We start from the raw sequence: 20,466 nt of genomic DNA, 5'->3' as shown, positions 1-20,466 counted from the left end.
CCCAAAGTAAGATATATTCTTCTTACTGACCCCCAGTGTAACCAGGCATTATTCCTATTGACCAGCAACAGAAGTGGTGGCCTTCTTCCACAGGTGGCCAATGTAATTGAAACTTTCTTTCACTGTTCACAAATGTACAGGGCCTTTCTCCTCTGACCACCAATATAAGACACAGATCACACTAATATACTGGATGTCATAGATAGCATTTTTAGCAAGCTCTCTGTGAGGCCCTGAGGCCCCGGTTCCGCTGGGGGAAAAGGGTCGAGCAAGGCTGTCCTAGAATATCTGAAGCCCAAAACTCAATAGTGAGAGGCCCCTTTGATATCAGACAGTACTGCCGTGTCAGCTGCCTAAATTCATGTTACCAATGCATAAGGACTTCCAGCTCCTGAGTGACCATAACAGGATTGGACACAGGGCCCTGTAGTTGTTTACCTACAGGGCAGCCAATTCATACCATATGCACACTCAGGATACTGGTGCGTACGATCAACATAAGGGTCACAGCAGAGCAGCAACTGTCATACATCAGGCGACCTCTGACCTCCTTTGGCCTAGAGTTTCCCGCAGACGGAGAAGTTTAAAGCTATTCTGTCTTTGTCAGTTTCACCAGCTGTAAATAGTCCCCTTCCTTTACCTAGTCACACATGTCATGTCGTGGAGCTCATACAGAGCTCAGGACTTTCTGTTGGCTCCCATGTAGCTACACAGGATGATTGAACTGCCAATCACCAAGCCCTAGCACCATCACATGGGAGGGAGTGTGTCTCATGCTTCCTCATAGTAAAAAGTGCCAGGCATTTTTTAAAATGGAGCAAAGTGGAGGTAAGCATGTGCTGCTGGTTGGGTCACTTGTGAACATGCTAGGCATTATTTTCTCCTTAGGTAACCCACAGTGCTCCAGGAATCCATTGTCATGCCATAAAGGCCAAATGTGGTTAAATACTTACCTTGCTCCCTGCCTCCATGATCTTCACTGCACAGTCCTGATAGATATCGTATTAGCCCGGTTCTCTTCCTACTGCACAAATGCACCATGGCCTCATTCATTCCTATAGATGAGCTATACTAAAGGCAGCCTCCAACTATTTACTGGATTCAGGGATGGGACAAGGAGTGGGCAGGAGGGACAACTGCCCCAGGCACAGTGAAGCAAGGGGGTAAAGAATGGATGCAGGGTGGTACACCCATTCTAAGGTATGTATTAACAGTGGGGGAGGAGGGCGCAGTTCTGGATTCTTGCCCTGGGATTTAGACAACCCTGTCCCGGTACTGACTGGAGTTTTAGGAACAAATGGGGATGCAGCATGCATGTGCAGTGGGAAGTGGACCCAGATGGGATGTTTTCCTTATAAAGGCAGGGTGGTGCCAGATAAGATCACAGAGCAATGATTGTTGGATCAGAGGGAAAGGTCAAGTATTTTACCAGGTGGGCTGCACTCTGGAGGACAACTTCACTTAATGTAAAGTAGTCTTTTAATATTTAATTGTAAAACAAAGATTGTATACAAAGAAGGAAGATATAGAACATCATTATCCTAACCTTGTCATTGTTCCTCAGCACAAGTGGCACCTCATATGTCTCACATGGCACATAGTTCTGGAAGACGATCTCCGATGGGAAGGGTTGGAACAAGGCTTGGTCCAAGTCTACTGTCGAGAACTGTAGGGGCAAGCCATCATTATTACACAAACAATCACTAGGAATAAGGACCCTGTCCACATAAGCTTCCACTCTAAATTGTGAAAGGCTAAACAAAAGGAAGAACAAATTGTCAATAGTAAGTTTGTGTTGGAGAGATGTTATGGGCAGGAAGGTTTATTCACCAATGTAAAAATACTTGGAGGGTTGGTAAATGCCTGATGGTATGAGGAAGTGAGCTAAAACAATGTAAACAGCACAAAAGAAGTCCTGCATGGGTGAAGCACAGGATCTGTTTTAAATTTTAAAGCAAAAGGATAGCCTAAGAATGATGCCACAAGATGCCCACTATTACCTTTATAAGCCAGGAAAGCCTCCTGTGTGCTCCTCTGATTTAGTTTTACTTTGTTACTGGGGCCTAACCTACGCTGACTTTAAGGCTATGCTCCATAAACTGCCTAATCCCTCAACCCCTTTCATTCAACTGCCATAACCTCTACCAGCCACAGACAGCTGAATGACCAGGGTCAGAGCATAGAGATAAGAGGGATTGGGTTTTAGTTTCAATTAGAGGCCTCCATACAGCCTGGGACTGATATCTAGGGCCTCCCTAGGTGTAAAGCTGGACCTGAGATCTGGGGCCTGCCTAGGCACAAAGTTGGTGCCTAATATCTAGGGCCTCAACAAGCACAGAGCTCGGCCTGAGATCTGGGACCTCCCTAGGCACAAAGCTTGGCCTAACATCTAGGGCCTCCCAATGCACAGAGCTGGGCCTGAGATCTGGGGCCTCCCTAGGTGCAAAGCTGGGTCCAATATCTAGGGCCTCCCCATGCACACAGCTGGGCCTGAGATCTGGGGCCTCCCTAGGTACAGAGCTGGGCCTAAGATCTGGGGCCTCCCTAGGTACAGAGCTGGGCTTGAGATCTGGGGCCTCCCTAGGTACAGAGCTGGGCCTGAGATCGGGGGCCTCCTCAGGCACAGAGATGGGCCCGAGATCTGGGGCCTTCCCAGGCTGGGCCTGATATCCGGGGCCTCCCCATGCACACAGCTTGCCTGAGATCTGGGGCCTCCCTGGGTACAGAGCTGGGCCTGAGATCCGAGCTCTTCCCAGGCACAGAGATGGAGCTGGGATTCAGGGCATCCCAATGCACAGAGCTGGGTCTAAGATCTGGGGCCTCCCTAGGTACAAAGCTGGGTCCAATATCTAGGGCCTTCCCATGCACAGAGCTGTGCCTGAGATTTGGGGCCTTCCCAGGCAGGGCCCAAGATCCAGGGCCTCCTCAGACACAGAGCTAGGCTGCATATCTGGTGCCTTGCCAGGTAAGGAACTGGACCTGAGATCCGGGGCCTCCTAGGGCACAGAGTTGGGCCAGAGATCTGGCACCTTCCCAGGCTGGGTCTGATATCCGGGGCCTCCCCTGGCCTGGGCCTGAAATCCAGGGCCTCCCCAAGCTGCTCTTGATATCTGGGGCCTCCCCTGGCAGAAAGGAACTGATCTGGAGGCAAGGTCACAGTACTATACTGGTATTAGAAGTTTATACACTTTGGATGATTCATTGAAATACTATCTGTAACTTGCATTGTTGAAAATGTATCTGTCCTTGGTGATGAGAATTCCAGTGACCTTCACAGCCTCGGAAATAGTTTTTTAGTTGTGACTATGATTACATTTATTTGGATTCTATATGCATGTGTATGAATACAATTCAAAATAGACATCACAGGAAAGCTTGTGATTGGTCAGAAAGCTCATGGGCGTAGCTCTAGCAGATATCACACCTTCTGATGGGTGGTCTCACTCATATCCAGGAGTTCAATGATCTTCGGCAGATGCATCTCTCGTGTGTTGGCCAATCTCTGCTCGGTACTCAGCGACATTTCTCGCAGGAACGCAGAGGGGGTCAGCTGCAAAAGAAGATATATGTGACACACAGTGATTACAGTGTATGTTGTACCTTCATTTCTCAAACTACATCCTGTTCCCCACAGACTCACAAAACACCATGAATATGGATCATCACATCATATGCCACCCTGATGCTCTAATCGCCCCTACCCTACCCCCATACGCTGGCCTTGAAGGAGTGACAGGACTGCCTGAGGGTATAAGAAAATCAGAGTTGGAGTCAGTTGAAAAGGAAGCCCACTCCATTACAGATTGGCTCATGTAGCTCTTTTGTTTTATTTATTAATTATTACAAAACTGGATTTCTTCCTCACAATGCACATGTTTGGACGCAGAGTGGCAGCGCAATTCTTGGCATGCCGCTGATTCTCTAAGGAGCGGGCACTTTATATGAACAGCTGTCTCCCTTCATTTGTCTGTGCCCAGATAATCCCAGGTTTCAGTCACCAACATCTGTCTGCCTAAATCTCCCCACTGCGGATAAAACGCCGACCCAATTTATGCTGCAGCTATTACCGTTACAGCGGCCTCTTCACGTCTGCTCAGCTTGGGGTTGCGCGGTGCCAGGACTTTGCTGCTGAATTCGCTGGGCACATCCTGCAGGGAGCTCAGGGGCCCCTGGGGCTTGCTGCTTGGCATGGCTGCCAACTGGTACATTCAGTTCATCTGTAAGATACAAACACAATTAGAGTGTTCACTGGGGAGAGAGGTGATATTACGGCACTTGATATATAAACAATCCCTGTCCCCAACAGACAACCCCCCCATATGTATCTCATCTTTCATATTATTCCTTAATAGGGACATAAACCCGTGCCAAACCAGTCCATACCAAAAACTGGAATTCAATATTAATAGTGTGTCACTGTGGGGGGACATTAGAGTGTAAGCTTCTCGAGCAATATAATGTATAATATTCATACTGTGTGATGGGGGGGGGGGGGCATTGAGTGAAGAGATACAATGCTTCGTAAGGTGCTACAAACAGATCAAATATTTGGAAATATTTGGACAGCCCGCACGCCCCCCACTATGGCGGGATTGGAGGGGAGATGATGTGTGCAGGTGAGATATGAGTGGCTACATTGGGTGATATTGTGGAATGAGGTCCAGTAATAGCTCTCTATGGAGAATATAGAGACAACACTTGGCAGTTTCTTCGAGGCTCACTTCTAGAGATCAATCACTTGGAAAGCAAATAGTAAGCCATATCAGAGATGTACCTGGGAAAGCTGATACCCAGAGCTGCCACATGACTGGCATTTTACCCGCAGAGTTGACAAAAATATGACTTGAGGCAATGCTATACTAAATGGTGACATGGGACTAGAGGGAATAATGGATTCCTTCCAGGAAAGCTGGCTTCCCTCCAAGACACTGTTCTTCCAGCTACGATGATCCCAGAGTTATTGACCTTAATAAGCCTCCCTCTCTCAGGAGCCCATAGGTACTACATATCAGTGCTTTGTGCACCTTAATAATCCTCCCCCTCTCAGGAGCCCATAGGTACTACATATCAGTGCTTAGTGCACCTTAAAAAGCCTCCTCCTCTCAGGAGCCCATAGGTACTACATATCAGTGCTTTGTGCACCTTTATAAGTCTCCCCCTCTCAGGAACCCATAAGTACTACATATCAGTGCTTAGTGCACCTTAATAAGCCTCCTCCTCTCAGGAGCCCATAGGTACTACATATCAGTGCTTAGTGCACCTGTCCTACAGATCTGCATGGAGTCTGTATGTTCTACCCATGTTTGTGTGGGTTTCTTCCAGATTCCACAATCTAAGGATATAGAAGCCCTCTTCTTCTGTGTGTATATGGGGTACACATTAAAGCGTTAGCCCTTTTGGCTGAAAGGAATGATGTGAATATTTCTATGTGCTCTGGACTATGTTAGTGCCATATAAATACAAGAATAAAAATAAAAGCTGGCATACTGGCTGTGTCCACATATGTAGATACAACTTGGAAATGTCATAAAGCCCAATTGAACTGGCTGCTTAAATCAGCGGAATCTATCCCAGTTGCATGAAAACATAAGTGTGCAAAGTCTACACTTGGTTCACCTTAAAATAACAGTCACAGCCTGAGAAGAAAAGCCTGTCTCCTGCCAGCATGCTTCAGAGAAGGACCCTTGCAGTCAGTGTAGAAGCAGCGGTCTCTCTGCTGAGATCCGCCTTCTCTCCTTCCTTCTCAGGAAACATGAGCTTTACTGATTGGAGAGCTCAGGGAGGGGTAGAGAGACCCCTGTTTTCACAGAAAAAACAAGGGTCCTTCTCGGCAGCTTGCTGGCAGGGGACAGGCTTTTTTACTCAGACTGCGGCTGATTTTTAAAGAAAATAAATCTGTACACTTTTGTACACTTCAAAATCAGTAAATCCTAATTACTTGATTACTATATAAAAGTACACTATAGGGCCCCATTCCCACTTGGCAATTTGGAATTGCTGGCAGAATCGCTTTGATTATGCCCACGATTTCAAATTGTGGCAAAACGTGCATTGCACATTTGAATGTTATTATTCTTACTGGCACCCCAAACATGATGCAATTTCACCGCGATTGCCACATTTAAAAATAATGCAAAGTTCATCACCCAAAAAGATACATGAGCTTCTTTTACGCAACAAACATGCATAGGACAGCCCATTCAAGTGAATGGTGTGAAAATGGTGCACACAAAATCACAAGCGAGGACGTGAGTTCCCGCTATGTGAGATGTGAAAAGTCTAGAAAAACAAATAGCTTACTTCAGCAAAAAAACGATCACAAAATAGTCCACATCTCTGGTTCAATGGTAAAAACAAGGTAATGGCTCACTGCCAATCGATTGGTCCCACATTAGGGTTTTTGGGGTATCCCGCCTGCTTCAGGGGTCCCAAGGAGAAGGCTCAGATTCAGCAACCGTGGCGCAATCCCAAAACTCTGTTCACTCAGCTCACTCACAGCCGGGTGCCGACTCTTTCCTCTTCCTTTTCTGGACTCTAAGGTATCTGGGTTAACCCATTTAGGACCAAACTCCCTGAAATCAGGGTATGAAGGTTCTTCCCACCCAAAACTCTTTGAACCTATAAGATTCCGGGTCCCTAATAATAATTTAGCAATCTGGAGAATGCTGAAAATTAGTCCTCTCCTCTCTATTGCATGACTACCCCATAACCCTATCAACAACAGAAAGAGGAGACAAGGGAGTCCCCAGAAAGCAAAAAAGGGGAATGGTCAACTACGGCTTATGGTACAAAAATGCAAAAAGGCTTTATTAAGGGTAGGGGGGGTGGGGGTATTTACATACATATACAAAAAATTCCAAATATATGTAAGATAAACAATGTATCTAAATAACACAGTCCGTCTCACTACACTAAACCAAAATTAAAAACCATGCTGCAACATTGATGAATAAAACTGCAGAGCGTGCCTGCAGGCCAAAAACGCATGCAGTGTCCATTTGAATCCAAAGAAAAAAGTATTGCACCAAACATTACATGGAGTAAGCTACTGATGGGATATCAAGTCTTATGTGGTCTAGTATTAACTGTGCATCAGATTGAGCAGTACTGAGAAAAAAAAAAAAAAAAAAAAACACCCACATATATCCACATAGACAGGACCTTACATAGCTGAATTAGGTGGGGTTTTTTAAAAAAAACCTCTGTTAGAAGGAAATCCCACCTAATTCAGCTATGTAAGGTCCTGTCTATGTGGATATATGTGGGTGTTTTTTTTTTTTTTTTCTCAGTACTGCTCAATCTGATTTTGTACCATAAGCCGTAGTTGACCATTCCCCTTTTTTGCTTTCTGGGGACTCCCTTGTCTCCTCTTTCTGTTGTTGATATAGTGCCATTGCTTTTAGGGCAGGTATCCCGTCACATATTGACGAATCGGCTGGTACTCTATTTGCTGTTTGTTACTTTGGTGAGTGTGGATTCAAGGACCTTTTACCCCCCATTTTTTACCCCATAACCCTACCCCGCATGGGTGAGAACCCCTGAGTATTCAACATCAGCTTCAAACCCCCTTAAAGTGACCACAAACCAAATAGTGGGGAAATATACCTGTTGTCCAAGACCCATCCCTGGTGTCCTGTATTTACAGATTTCTCTCTATATATAAAATGAGGACATATGTACTATATATTATATGTATATTCAGATCTTTTATATATATATATATATATATATATATATATATATATATATATATATATATATATATGTATATTTACTGAGGACATGGATGTGAGATGTACTATATATAATATATGTATTTATAATCTCTGAGCCCAGAGACATAGATGGGGCAGCGCTAAGCGTGTCCTGAAATCCGCAGTTGATGGTTGGCGGTACAGGAACGTTAATCCGTCCTTAGTGAGCAGATTACATCTGTCGGGGGGATTAGAGCTGACCTGACGCTCAGATTTTGGGATATTTCCTGTAATATGAATGACCCCCATCACTAGCCCTGTACAGAGTGCCCTACATCCACAGCATAGACAGCAGGGGGAGCCAGAGATCTGATAGCAAGAAGCACTGGCCAATCAAATTGCAGTGCACCCTAAAAATCAAGACTAGTATACCGGTCACTAAAAACAATCACCCTGACCTCTACTTGAGTACAACTCAACCTGAACACCACTCACCCTGACCACTACTTGCCTATGACTCAACCTGAACCCCACCTACCCTGACCTTAACTTGTGTACGACTCAGCCTGACCACCACCCACCCTAACCATTACTTGCCTATGACTCAACCTGAACCCCAACTACCCTGACCTGAACTTCTGTAAGACTCAACCTAAACACCCCCTATCCTGACCTGTACGTGTGTACTACTGAACCTGAACATCACCTGCCCTGGCCTGTGCTTGTGTACTTCTCGACCTTAACACCACCTACCCTGACCTGTACTTGTGTACTACTCAACCTTCCCTGACCTGTACTTGTGTACTTCTCGACCTGAACACCACCTGTCCTGACCTTTTCTTGTGTATGACTCAACCTGAACACCACCCACCCTGACTTCTACTTGTGTCCTACTCTCAGGATCTCAACCTGCCCTGACCTCTACTTGTGTACTACTCAACCTAAACAACCTGCCCTGACCTCTACTTGTGTACTACTCAACCTAAACAACCTTCCCTGACCTCTACTTGTGAACTACTTAACCTATAAACCACCTGCCCTGGACCTCTACTTTTGTACTACTCAACCTAAACAACCTGCCCTGACCTTTACTTGTGAACAACTTAACCTGAAAACCACCTGCCCTGACCTCTACTTGTGTACTACTAAACCTAAACAACCTGTCCTGACCTCTACTTGTGAACTACTCAACCTGAAAACCATCTGCCCTGACCTGTACTTGTGTACTACTTAACCTGAATACCACCCACCCTGACCCTTACTTGTTTGCTTCTCTATACCTCCCAACTGAGATGAGAATGAGGGACACCTATTAGCAAAAGTATGTAGGCATAGGACACACCCCCTGCCATGTCACCCTTAAAGGAGAATTGTACAAAAAAATGATTGGTTAAACCCACAAGTGTTTTTTTAACCCCTACTATTCCTTTATATTGGCTTTTGGAATTTACAAATGCAGCAATTTAGAAATTGGATGAAAGGTTTAGCATTGTGAAACACTGTTTGATAGATAAGTAGTGCATTTTATATACAACTATATAGATCGGACCAAAATGAGGAACAAATGAGGAGGAATAAGGGACAGAGGCACTTTTTTTTCCAAATGAGGGACAGTCCCTCGAAATCAGGGACAGTTGGAAGCTATGAATTCCTGAACACCACCTGCCCTGGCCTCTCCTTGTGTACTAATCAACCTGTACTCAACCTTCCCTGACCTGTACTTGTGTACTTCTCAACCTGAACACCAACTGCCTTGACCTGTGTATGACTTGACCTGAACACCACCTACCCTGACCTGTACTTGTGTACTTCTCAACCTGAACACCAACTGCCTTGACCTGTGTATGACTTGACCTGAACACCACCTACCCTGACCTGTACTTATGTACTTCTCAACCTGAACACCAACTGCCTTGACCTGTGTATGACTTGACCTGAACACCACCTACCCTGACCTGTACTTGTGTACTACTCAACTGGATCTCAACCTGCCCTGACCTCTACTTGTGTACTACTCAACCTGAAAATCACCTGCCCTGCCCTCTACTTGTATATTACTCATCCTGAACACCATCCGCCCTGACCTTTACTTGTATATTACTTAATCTGAACACCACTTGTCCTGCACTCTACTTGTATATTACTCAACCTGAACACCATCTGTCTTGACCTCTACTTGTCTATAACTTAACCTGAACATCACCCGACCTGACTTGTACTTGTGTTCTACTCAACCTGAACACAACCTACCCTGACCTCTAATTCGAAATGACCTGCATGTCACCTGCCTTGATCTTTTTACGTAGATATGACTCAACCTGCCCACCACCTGCTCTGACCAGTACTTGTGTATGACTTAACCAGAAAACCACCTGTCCTGACCTCTATGTGTGTACGGCTCAACCTGAACCCAAACCCCCCAACTAGTACTTAATCTCAACCTGCCCTGGACTCTACTTGTATATAACGCTCCTAAACACCAACTGTTAAAATCTGTACATGTGTACTGCCCTGCTGAACATCATCCTGTCTGTGTTCTGTGTCTCTCCTCTGGTTGTGCTCCTGCATTGTCATCCTGTTACACGGGCTTCTAATGGAGACTACAAGTGCATTACCCTGGTCATGGTCTACTGTTATCATCATAAGGAAACCTGTCCTGAGAAGGACAGTCATTGCTGGAGTGCATATAGAGAAAAAGTGCCTGCAAAAAGGCTTTGGGAGATCGGCAACACTGAAATGCACAGAGCAGACTAAATGTAATCTAGTTCAGGTTTGCATCTATTTTAAAGATGTCCGGCACATGGATGAGAAGAGAGTGGATGGTTTACAGAAGGTGAAAATATGAATTTTTGAACCTCACATGAGATACATTCTCTCCACCACCAGACGTGACTCCACCTCTGACCCGTGTCAAGGGCCATTGGGTGAAATGCTTCAGAGGGCAGAGTCACATCTGATGAGCTTCATCAATTAAGCCCATTTGGTTAGGGTTTGCGAAGTGTTCCCTAAAGCAATAAATGTTGTTCCGGTGTGAATTGTGTGGTTGCAGTGTGAGGGGGTTCATCTGGCAATAAACTGAACTGACATCTGAACAGAGAGCGATTATGACTTGGACAGATAAAGGCCTCGGTCACACGAGTGTACTACAGTATCCACTTGACCTCTGGAAGATTTACCCCCTTCATGACCAGGCCATTTTTTTTGCTATACGGCACTGCGTTACCTTAGCTGCCAATTGCACGGTCGTGGGACGCTGTACAGAAATGAAATTTATAGCATTTTTTCCCACAAATAGAGCTTTCATTTGGTGGTATTTGATCACAACTGTGGTTTTTATTTTTTGCACTATAAACAAAAAAAGACCGACAATTTTGAAAAAAAAACCTCAAATATTTATTACTTTCTGCTATAAAACACATCCAAAAAAAAAATCGAATTTCTTTATAAATTTAGGGTGATCAAAGGGTTAAATGTGTGCCTAATCAGTGTTTATATGTGTACTGTGAGCACTATTGCCAACCGTCAGCATTTTTATTGACAGCCAGTAAAAAAAACGGTCACTTTTCTCCTGCCAGTAAATGCCAGTGACAGGAAAAGGTTGGCCGGAGCCAGCTGAGACCATCCAAATGCCTGCTACAGTGTGTTTGGGCGGCACTGGCATTGGGCAGGTCTGGCAGAGGTGGTGTCCGGGCATGTTATGTGATGTGTGATGAAAATAAAATAAGAAATCTGTTTTTTGCCTTAATATCTACCATATATCACATTGCTAATTACATATTGTACTTGTTTGTAGCTTAAATACTGAAATTTACCCTTAAAACTGTCATTTCGTAACTTTTGGAACTGCCAGTAAATTTCAATCTGGTAGGTTGGCAACACTGACTGTGAGGTGTGTTCACTAAGAGATGTGTTGGTGTTTATTCCCTGCTTTGCAGGGAAACAAAAACCAACACATCCCTGCTGACAGCACAGAGCTCTGCCTTGTTTACATAGGCTGAGCTCTGTCCTGTCTTCCTCCTCGCCGATCAGCAGACGCCGGCGGTCATCTGATGGCTGGAACCCACTGATCGGCTTGTGCTTTGACTAATCACAGCACAAGCGGTGCACCAGCGGTGTGCGCCCCCTATCCAGAAGAGCAGAATCACACACATATATATATATATATGTATATACACACACGTGATTCACAGAAAAGCTACGGTGCGCGGTCGGCAAGTGGGTATACACCTATGTGATAGCAGTGTTTGCCCGCACGAGGATGCACAGGTGTTCCATGCAGACAGTCCCTTTAATATTAATTGGGATGCACTGGCTGTACAGACACGGCCGCTGCTCCCATTCTGACACCCGTACGGGTGCACGGCCCTAAACGCACACAGTGTGAGTCTGGCGACACGCACCCACATAGATGTCGAATTAGGAGCAGTGTCTGTGTCTATAAGCCAGCTGCGTCCCAATTGACATGAATGGTTCTGCCTGCACATGGATGCGCGGAACGTCTTTTCATTCCTGTGTGGGCAAACACGCCTGTGTGATAGAAACCTGGAGGACGGTATCACACGATGTTGCTCCATGTGAGCTCAGTATAAGATCTCCCTTTGTGTCACCCCCCACCCACCCCATTACTGCCTCTGTACAGAAAACACACGTGCCGCAGCTAGAGGAGGGAGACTATAAGCTGCAGCACTTAAAGCATATCTTAATACATAAAGTCTGTGTGACCTACATGCGCCATTTCCATCCGGCGGGTTCATGATAATAGAAGAGCAGATTAATTCCCCCCGCCGTGACACAGCCCCCCACCCCATACATCAATCAGCGCAGCGCGGTGTCACTACTAATCTGCGGTGACATGCCAGCCGCACACTCCGCTGCCTTTTTCCCCCCTTTTGCTGAAGTTTTCATTCAGTCAGTTTCAGATCGGGAACATTGTAGGAAGATTTGTCATTAGATGTTGACCTGAATTGGATGTTTGTGTGTCATCAATATTGTCCTGTTTATAATAAAATCCTTGTTTTCATCTGTTACAGCTCAGTGCTTCTGATCTCCTGCAGCCTATTTGCAGCTACTTCCAGTCTACATGCACTCCAGTGAAGGCTGCCTGGCATTTCTCAGGGCATGTTTCCTGATGACAACAGTGGGCCATGCTTGTGCAATATGTGCTGTAAGGGCCACTTGTAGTCTCCATTGGAAGCCTCTGTGACAGGGTGACAACGCAGGAGGACAATTGGGAGACAGGGACAGAGAGTTGTAACCTATCCTATAACAGCAAGTAACCTTTGTGGCAGAATCTCCATGGATTAGTATAATAAAAGCTGCAGATTTATTAAGATTGAGAATGAGTATAGAAATGACATTCATATGTTGAAAATGGTCTAAGAGCTGACGGATCAGGATGACAACCACTATACCTGTGATGGCGAACCTTGACACCCCAGATGTTTTGGAACGACATTTCCCATGATGCCCAACTACACTGCAGAGTGCATGAGAACCATGGGAAATGTAGTTCCAAAACATCTGGGGTGCCAAGGTTCGCCATCACTGCCCTATACACTCGGATAAGAGGAAATTCTCTGCCTGGAATCCAGTGACATCAGGAAGAGGATTCCTCTCCACATTTAGTTCTGGCTGGAGGGCTCTCTGGATGTCCAGGTAGGAGCAGAGCTGGATCTGCTGCCGCTGTGTGAGGAGATCTGTGGAAACTGGAGGGAGAGTTGTTGCCCATGGCAACCAGACGGCACCAAGGAAACAGGCAATCTGTTTGGTCACTGAGGGCCCCATATCTGCTCTACCTCCCATGTTTTCATGGCTGTACTCTACAGCAGGGGTCTCCAAACTGTTCAGTACGAGGGCCACATCATGTATATGTTTATAAATGGATGAAAACGTTTTACGTGGAGCTTTTTCAGTATGTTGGTATGATATTATTTAGAGCAAAGGAGAAATAAGTTCAGAAAAAACAAAGCAAAGAGGTGCCAAAAACACCTGAACCATTGATAAAGGTCATAAAAAAAAAAAAAACATTCAGTCCCGGTTCGCACTCGTGCGATGTGGGAACCCTGCGAATCCACTGTGGGTTCCCGCATCGCACCTGACATCGCAAGTCAGTTCACACTGCACTATGCCAACTGCTGGGAGTGTCAATACAATGTTAATGTTAATTGCACTGCGAACTGACAGTTCGGACATGAATCAGATCACATGGGTGTGAACACCTACGCAATCCGATTCTGGTGCGGACCAAAGAAATGGTCCTGTGAGAGTTTAATCCGAATGCGATGCAAATTCAGCAATACCATCTGTATGGCTGAAATCGCACATACATCGCATGTGATTTACACTGCAGTGCGGTGCGAATCACATGTGATCTCGCACCACGCACAAGTGTGAACCGAAACCCAGTCTACACTTTTTTCATCAGAGTCCCTCCTTACATCGGAATCTGCATCAGAAATCCTTCTTGCATCAGAGTCCCCATCAGAGTTCCCCCCTTACTTCAGAGTTCTCTTCATGCCAGTGTCCACAGCAGAGTCCCCCCTTACATCAGGGACACCCTTTTGTCAGAGACCATATCATACTCTCACCTTATATCAGGGTCCCCTTTACATCGAGGTCCCCATTAGAATCCCCGACTTTTGAGAGTTTACATTGCAGTCTATGGCATTCAAGTCACATGAAATTTGCATCAGAGTAGTTCAGGAAGATTCACACTGCCAGGACTTGGGATCCAACTTGTGAGACCCCAAGTCACGTGACATGTGAAATCCCATGTTAGTCAATGAAAGCGGTCTTAATTAGTACTACTGTGTTCACTCCGACTTTAACCACTTGCCGCCCGCCATATAGCAAAATGACATCAGCAAAGTGATTGTGTTATCCTGACCAGACTTCATATGACGTCTTTCAGGATAACAAGCCGATCACGGCGATCGTTGTTGCGGTGTGTCAGTCTGACACACCGCAACACCGATTTAGGTAAAGAGTCTCTGATGGAGACTTTTTACCAAGTGATCAGCCGTGTCCAATCAAGGCTGATCACAGTGTAAACCGGAAGAGCCGTTGATCGGCTTTTCCTCACTCGCGTCTGTCAGACGCGAGTAGAGGAGAGCTGTTCGGCTGCTCCTCTGACAGGGGGGGTCTGTGCTGATTGATTATCAGCGCAGCCCCCCTGAGGATGGCCACACTGGACCATCAGGGATGCCCACCACTAGTCACCACCAGGTATGCCACCCATGGCCATCAGGGATAACAATCGGTGCCCAGAATGGATGCCTGCCAATCAGTGATGCCCATCAGTACCATCCATTAGTGTACATCAGTGCCGCCTATCCGTGCCGCCTATCAGTGCCCATCAGTACTGCCTTTCAGTGCCCATTAGCGCTGCCTATGTGTACCCATCATTGCTGCATATCAGTGCCACCTATCAGTGCCCATCAGTGCCACCTCATCATGCCCATCAGTGCCGCCTTATCAGTGCCCGTCAGTACTGCCTTTCAGTGCCCATCAGTGCCGCCTATGTGTACCCATCAGTGTTGCATATCAGTGCCACCTATCAGTGCCCATCAGTGCCACCTCATCGTGCCCATCAGTGCCGCCTTATCAGTGCCCGTCAGTGCGGCCCCATTAGTGCCCATCAGTGAAGGAGAAAACTTACTTATTTACAAAGTTTTGTAGCAGAAACAAAAAATAAAACTTTTTTTTTTTCAGAATTTTCGGCCTTTTTTTTATTTGTTTACCAGAAAATAAAAATCCCAGAGGTGATCAAATACCACCAAAAGAAAGCTCTATTTGTGGGAACAAAATGATAAAAAAGTAGTTTGGGTACAGTGTAGCATGACCGCGCAATTGTCATTCAAAGTGCGATAGCGCTGAAAGCTGAAAATTGGCCTGGGCAGGAAGGTGTATAAGTGCCCTGTATTAAAGTGGTTAAAAAAGGCTCCTGTACTGCGTCAAGTCGACTCTCATCTAACTTGTGCCCATAGATGATAATGGAAGTCGCCTTCAAGTCGGATCCTCATCTATATTGATGTGATTTGGATGTGACATTACGGGAACATTACCTGCGGTGTAGTCCCTCCCTCGCTTCAAAGTAATACTCAAGTCACCAGCAAATCTTCAGGAAGTCGCCTGGCAAAGTCCCACCATAAGTCACGTGGCTTTCAGGTTGCAGTAGTGTGAACCGAGCCAAACCCTTTTTTAAGTCACCTAGATTTGAAAGGCTTCCGTTAAAATCAATGGGCTGCGACATGTCATTCCACTTTATGTATCCAAAGTCGCATGACAAGTCATCAGGACTCCATTTGTCTCAGCATGCGCAGCAGAGTCCCCACTTACATCAGGGTCCCCCTTTTAGCAGACATTACATCAGGACCCTCCCTTACATTGAGGTCCCCATCGGAGCAGAGATTGTGCTGCGGGCCAGATAAAATCTTTTTGTCAACCCCATGTGGCCCACGGGTCGTAGTTTGGGGTGCAGGCTCTCAGGGTATCTGGGGGGGGGGGGGGTTGCAGGCTCCCAGGGTATCTCTGGGGAGGGGGGGGTTGCAGGCTCTCATGGTATCTCTGGGGAGGGGGGGTTGCAGGCTCTCATGGTATCTCTGGGGGGGTTGCAGGCTCTCAGGGTATCTCTGGGGAAGGGGGGTGCAGGCTCTCAGGGTATCTCTGGGGAAGGGGGGTGCAGGCTCTCAGGGTATCTCTGGGGAAGGGGGGTGCAGGCTCTCAGGGTATCTCGGGGGGGGGGGTGCAGGCTCTCAGGGTATCTCTGGGGAAGGGGGGAGCAGGCTCTCAGGATATCTCTGGGGGGGAAGGGGGGAGCAGGCTCTCAGGATATCTCTGGGGGGGGGGGGGGTTGCAGGCTCTCATGGTATCTCTGGGGGGGGGGGGTTGCAGGCTCTCAGGGTATCTCTGGGGAAGGGGGGTGCAGGCTCTCAGGGTATCTCTGGGGAAGGGGGGTGCAGGCTCTCAGGGTATCTCGGGGGGGGTGCAGGCTCTCAGGGTATCTCTGGGGAAGGGGGGTGCAGGCTCTCAGGGTATCTCGGGGGGGTGCAGGCTCTCAGGGTATCTCTGGGGAAGGGGGGTGCAGGCTCTCAGGGTATCTCTGGGGAAGGGGGGGGCAGGCTCTCAGGATATCTCTGGGGGGGGATGGGGTGCAGGCTCTCAGGGTATCTCCGGTGTGGGGGGGGATGCTCTCAGGATACCTCTGATCCCTGGGGGTGGGTGGGGGGTATATGCTCTCAGGGTGTCTGTGGTGGGGGTACATGCTCTCAGGATATCTCTGGGGGGGGAGTTCAGACTGTCCTTGTGTCTGTGGGGGGTGGGGGATTTCGGGGTGTCTGTGGGGGAGGGGGTACAAGTTTCGGTACACTCACCTCTCCTCAGTGTCAGTCGGGCTGTGAGAGTCTCTTGGTCACCATGACTACAAGTCCCGCCCATCAGCTTCTTCCCGTCTCTATGGCCACCGCCCTGCCCACTTCTGGTCAGAGTCTAAGCGTGAGAGGAAATCATGTGTGCAGCAGAAAATAGTGTCCCCCTCCCACAGATCACATCTACTGGCACTCAGCTGTCAGAGCCCCGGGGGGATAATAATGGGGTAAAGTGGAGGTGGGATGCTGGAAGGAGTGTAGAAGGAAACCCCAGAATTATTGGTGGGGGGAGTGATAGGACAACACACGTTCCTGTCATTCATTTATTCCAGCTGCAAGAACAGAACCTGCCAGCATTCTCATTCTCAGCATGAGATCTGGTGTCCAGGAAATTGTGGAGAGATAATATAAAGGCAAACTGCAAACAGCCGGCCTCAGGCGAGTGGCGATTTGCTCTCTGGTCAGCATGGCCAGTGCACAAGTCAGACCAGACCGGATCAGACCTGTGACAATGACAAATCTCACATGCAGCGGATTGGTCGGGTTTTTGATTTGCTAAAACTGGAGCGTGCAGAATCTGGTGCAGCTGTGCATGGTAGCCAATCAGCTTCTAACTTCAGGTTGTTCAGTTAAAGAAGAAGTAAACCCATCAATTTAACAGTTTAAAAAAACAGTTAGGCTCGGTTCACACATGGGCGGCACGACTTGCAGGTCGCCTCAGCGAGGCGACCTGCAAACGACTGCCGGGGCGACTTGCGAGACGACTTCTGCATAGAAGTCTATGCAAGTCGCCCCAAGTCGCCCCCAAAGTAATACAGGAACCTTTTTCTAAGTCGGAGCGACTTGCGTCGCTCCGATTAGAACGGTTCCATAGCACAGAACGGGAGGCGACTTGTCAGGCGACTAGGTCGCCTGACAAGTCGCCCCAGTGTGAACCGAGCCTCACATTCCTGGCATGTCCCGGGAATGTAACTGTCATACGAATGTAACTGTCATACGGGTTGTGCTCTCAACCGATCTGTCAAACCATCAAATAGCTGGTGTTATAACTGATCACATGTGCAACATCATGGCAGTTGAAGTTTAAACAGAGGCCAAGATGCCAGCTTCCTTGGCTGAAAATGATAGGAAGGTTTACTTCCACTTTAAAGCGGAGCTCCACCCAAAAGGGAAAGTTCCACTTTAAGCACTCCTCCCCGCCTCTTTTGCCACATTAGGAATGCAATTTTTTTTTTTTGGGGGGGGGAGCGGGTACCTAGCTTTGACAGGTACCCACTCCCAATGCCTGGGCGATCCGAGCGGAAGTTCTCTCCCCCTCTTTCCCTGCGATCTTCTAGCACAGGTCCCAGAAGATTGCCCCACCGTTCGAGAGGCGCAGCGTGACTCGTGTATGAGCAGTGCGCAGCCCGGCTGTGAAGACGAAAGCTATCACAGCCAGGTGCCCACAGTTGTAATGCCAGCGAAAGGAGAGGGAGAGAATTGAGGGTTCGGGCACCACATCGCTGGATCCTGGGATAGGTGACTATGTGTTCATTAAAAGTCAGCAGCTATACTTTTTGTAGCTGCTGACTTTTAATAAACACAAAAACAGCTGAAGCTGATTGGTTTCTATGCAGAGCTGCACCAGATTTTGCAGTCTCGAGTTTTAGTAAATAAATCCCACTGTGTCTGTGTCCAGCCTAAAGCTGTGTACACACAATCGGACTTTCCGATGGGAAATGTGTGATGACAGGCTGTTGGTAGTAAATCCGACCGTGTGTACGCTCCATCGGACAATTGTCAGATTTTCCGCAAACAAATGTTGGATCGCAGGTTTTAACATTTTCTGCAGACAAATGTCTGTTGTCGGATTTTCCGAGCGTGTGTACACAAGTCCTTCGGACAAAAGTCCAAAGTACAAACACGCATGTTCAGGAGCAAGGGCGAGCCAGAAGCAGTTGGTCTTGTAAACTAGCGTTCGTAATGGAGAATTAACATTCGTGACGTGGTAAATTATGAAATCTCTAAATGCAGCGCACAATTCTCTTCTTCTTTAATGGGATAATAATGAAGCTGCTTTGCTGGTGATACTGATGGAGTTATTGCAAACTAATTTTCAAAGGCTTTTTTTTTTCTAGTGATTTCAAGAATAATATTATTATGCTTCTTTTTTTCTTTTTTATTTGGGCAAGTTACCACAACACCATTATCCCGTAGTTTTTAGGATCAAAGATACAACTATGTTGGTGTCCCTTGTTAATTTTACATTGTATCTTTTTAAATGTAACTGCCTACTCCCAAACTGTCATTTGAAGTAAAACACATAGCCAAGCATTATTCTCCACAATTTTTTTATTGTGCATTAGAAAAGAAAACAAATAAAATTAGACATGCTATCTGCCACCAGACGTTATCTCCTCCGATTCCGCAACATGGCTGGTTGACGAACGGCCGTTCAGAAATGAACTGAAAAGCGCAAAATGAAAAGCGTGAATCAACACTCACCAAACTTCTACTAACATGAAATTAGCTGAAGGAGCCCAAAGGGCTGTGCTAAAAAGCTGAAAAACAACGTAGTACGTCACTACGTTTGTATTTGTTGGCCAACAATTGTGTGCCGTGTGTATGCAAGACAAGTTTGGGCCAACGCTCTTTCGGACAAAAGTCCACGGTTTTGTTGGCCAACAATCCGATTGTGTGTACGAGGCTATACAGCAGTGCAGGATGTGGGTAGGAAAAGGTGCCGTAGTGTGCACCCAGACACTACATCCAGAGCCAACAAGATTTGAAATTTTACTCCCGTACTTTTTTTTTCCACCTTACTTCTGGTGATGGCAGCATTTTGGGCGGGGTCATCTTCGCCCTGCACATGGGGACCCTGGGATCAGGCGGAGACTGGTCGTGTGAAAAATCTAACACTGAGCCTAGATTCACACTACTGCGATGCGATGTGCTGTAAATTTGATCCGTTTTTTTTTTCCTGTTTGAGATACGAATTTGTCTTGCGTTTTGAAGTGGACAGGTGTGAATTTACGGCGATTTTACCGCAAATTTCAGGAGTCAGACAGTGAACAATTTGCAGAGATGTGAACTGAGTCCTGCGAGTTTACTGCAAGTTCAATTGAAGCCTATGAAGATAAAATTCGCACTGCACCATAGGAATTTGCATGGCACTGGCAGTCAACACGCACAGGACCCAAATTTGCAACACATAGATGTGAACCAAAGTCATGGAATATTATGCTTTTTACATGACCTGAGAATCTGTGTGTTCCTAAATGCATCAAGAGATGAGCCTTCACTGTGTGCAGTAATAAAATACAGAGTTCCTCTGGAAAGTGCTGTCCCGTGTCACTACACGCTGTAACTTGGTAGATGTTGTATTAGGAGGGACGTGCTGAGTCTGCACCCACTCCACCAGTCCAGTG

At 46.7% G+C, this 20,466-nt stretch overlaps 1 protein-coding gene across 1 annotated transcript in view; it reads right to left on the bottom strand.

Moving 5' to 3' along the window:
• Positions 1-17,173, bottom strand: part of HYDIN (HYDIN axonemal central pair apparatus protein) — a 128,897-nt gene extending 111,724 nt beyond the window's left edge. Inside the window, exons 1-4 of the mRNA XM_073605646.1 lie at positions 17,066-17,173; positions 4,068-4,217; positions 3,425-3,550; positions 1,547-1,666 (exon numbers count right to left, since the gene is read on the bottom strand). Of these exons, the coding sequence (XP_073461747.1) occupies positions 1,547-1,666; positions 3,425-3,550; positions 4,068-4,208 (387 nt within the window). The 5' untranslated portion in view covers positions 4,209-4,217; positions 17,066-17,173. The remainder of the gene's footprint in view (positions 1-1,546; positions 1,667-3,424; positions 3,551-4,067; positions 4,218-17,065) is intronic.
• Positions 17,174-20,466: the final 3,293 nt, after the last annotated feature.

The sequence above is a fragment of the Aquarana catesbeiana genome, linkage group LG11 (assembly GCF_042186555.1).
Source record: "Aquarana catesbeiana isolate 2022-GZ linkage group LG11, ASM4218655v1, whole genome shotgun sequence".
NCBI classification, from domain to species: Eukaryota; Metazoa; Chordata; class Amphibia; order Anura; family Ranidae; genus Aquarana; species Aquarana catesbeiana.
Note: the sequence above shows the minus strand (reverse complement) of the source record. Positions and strands in the feature narration are given on the sequence as shown.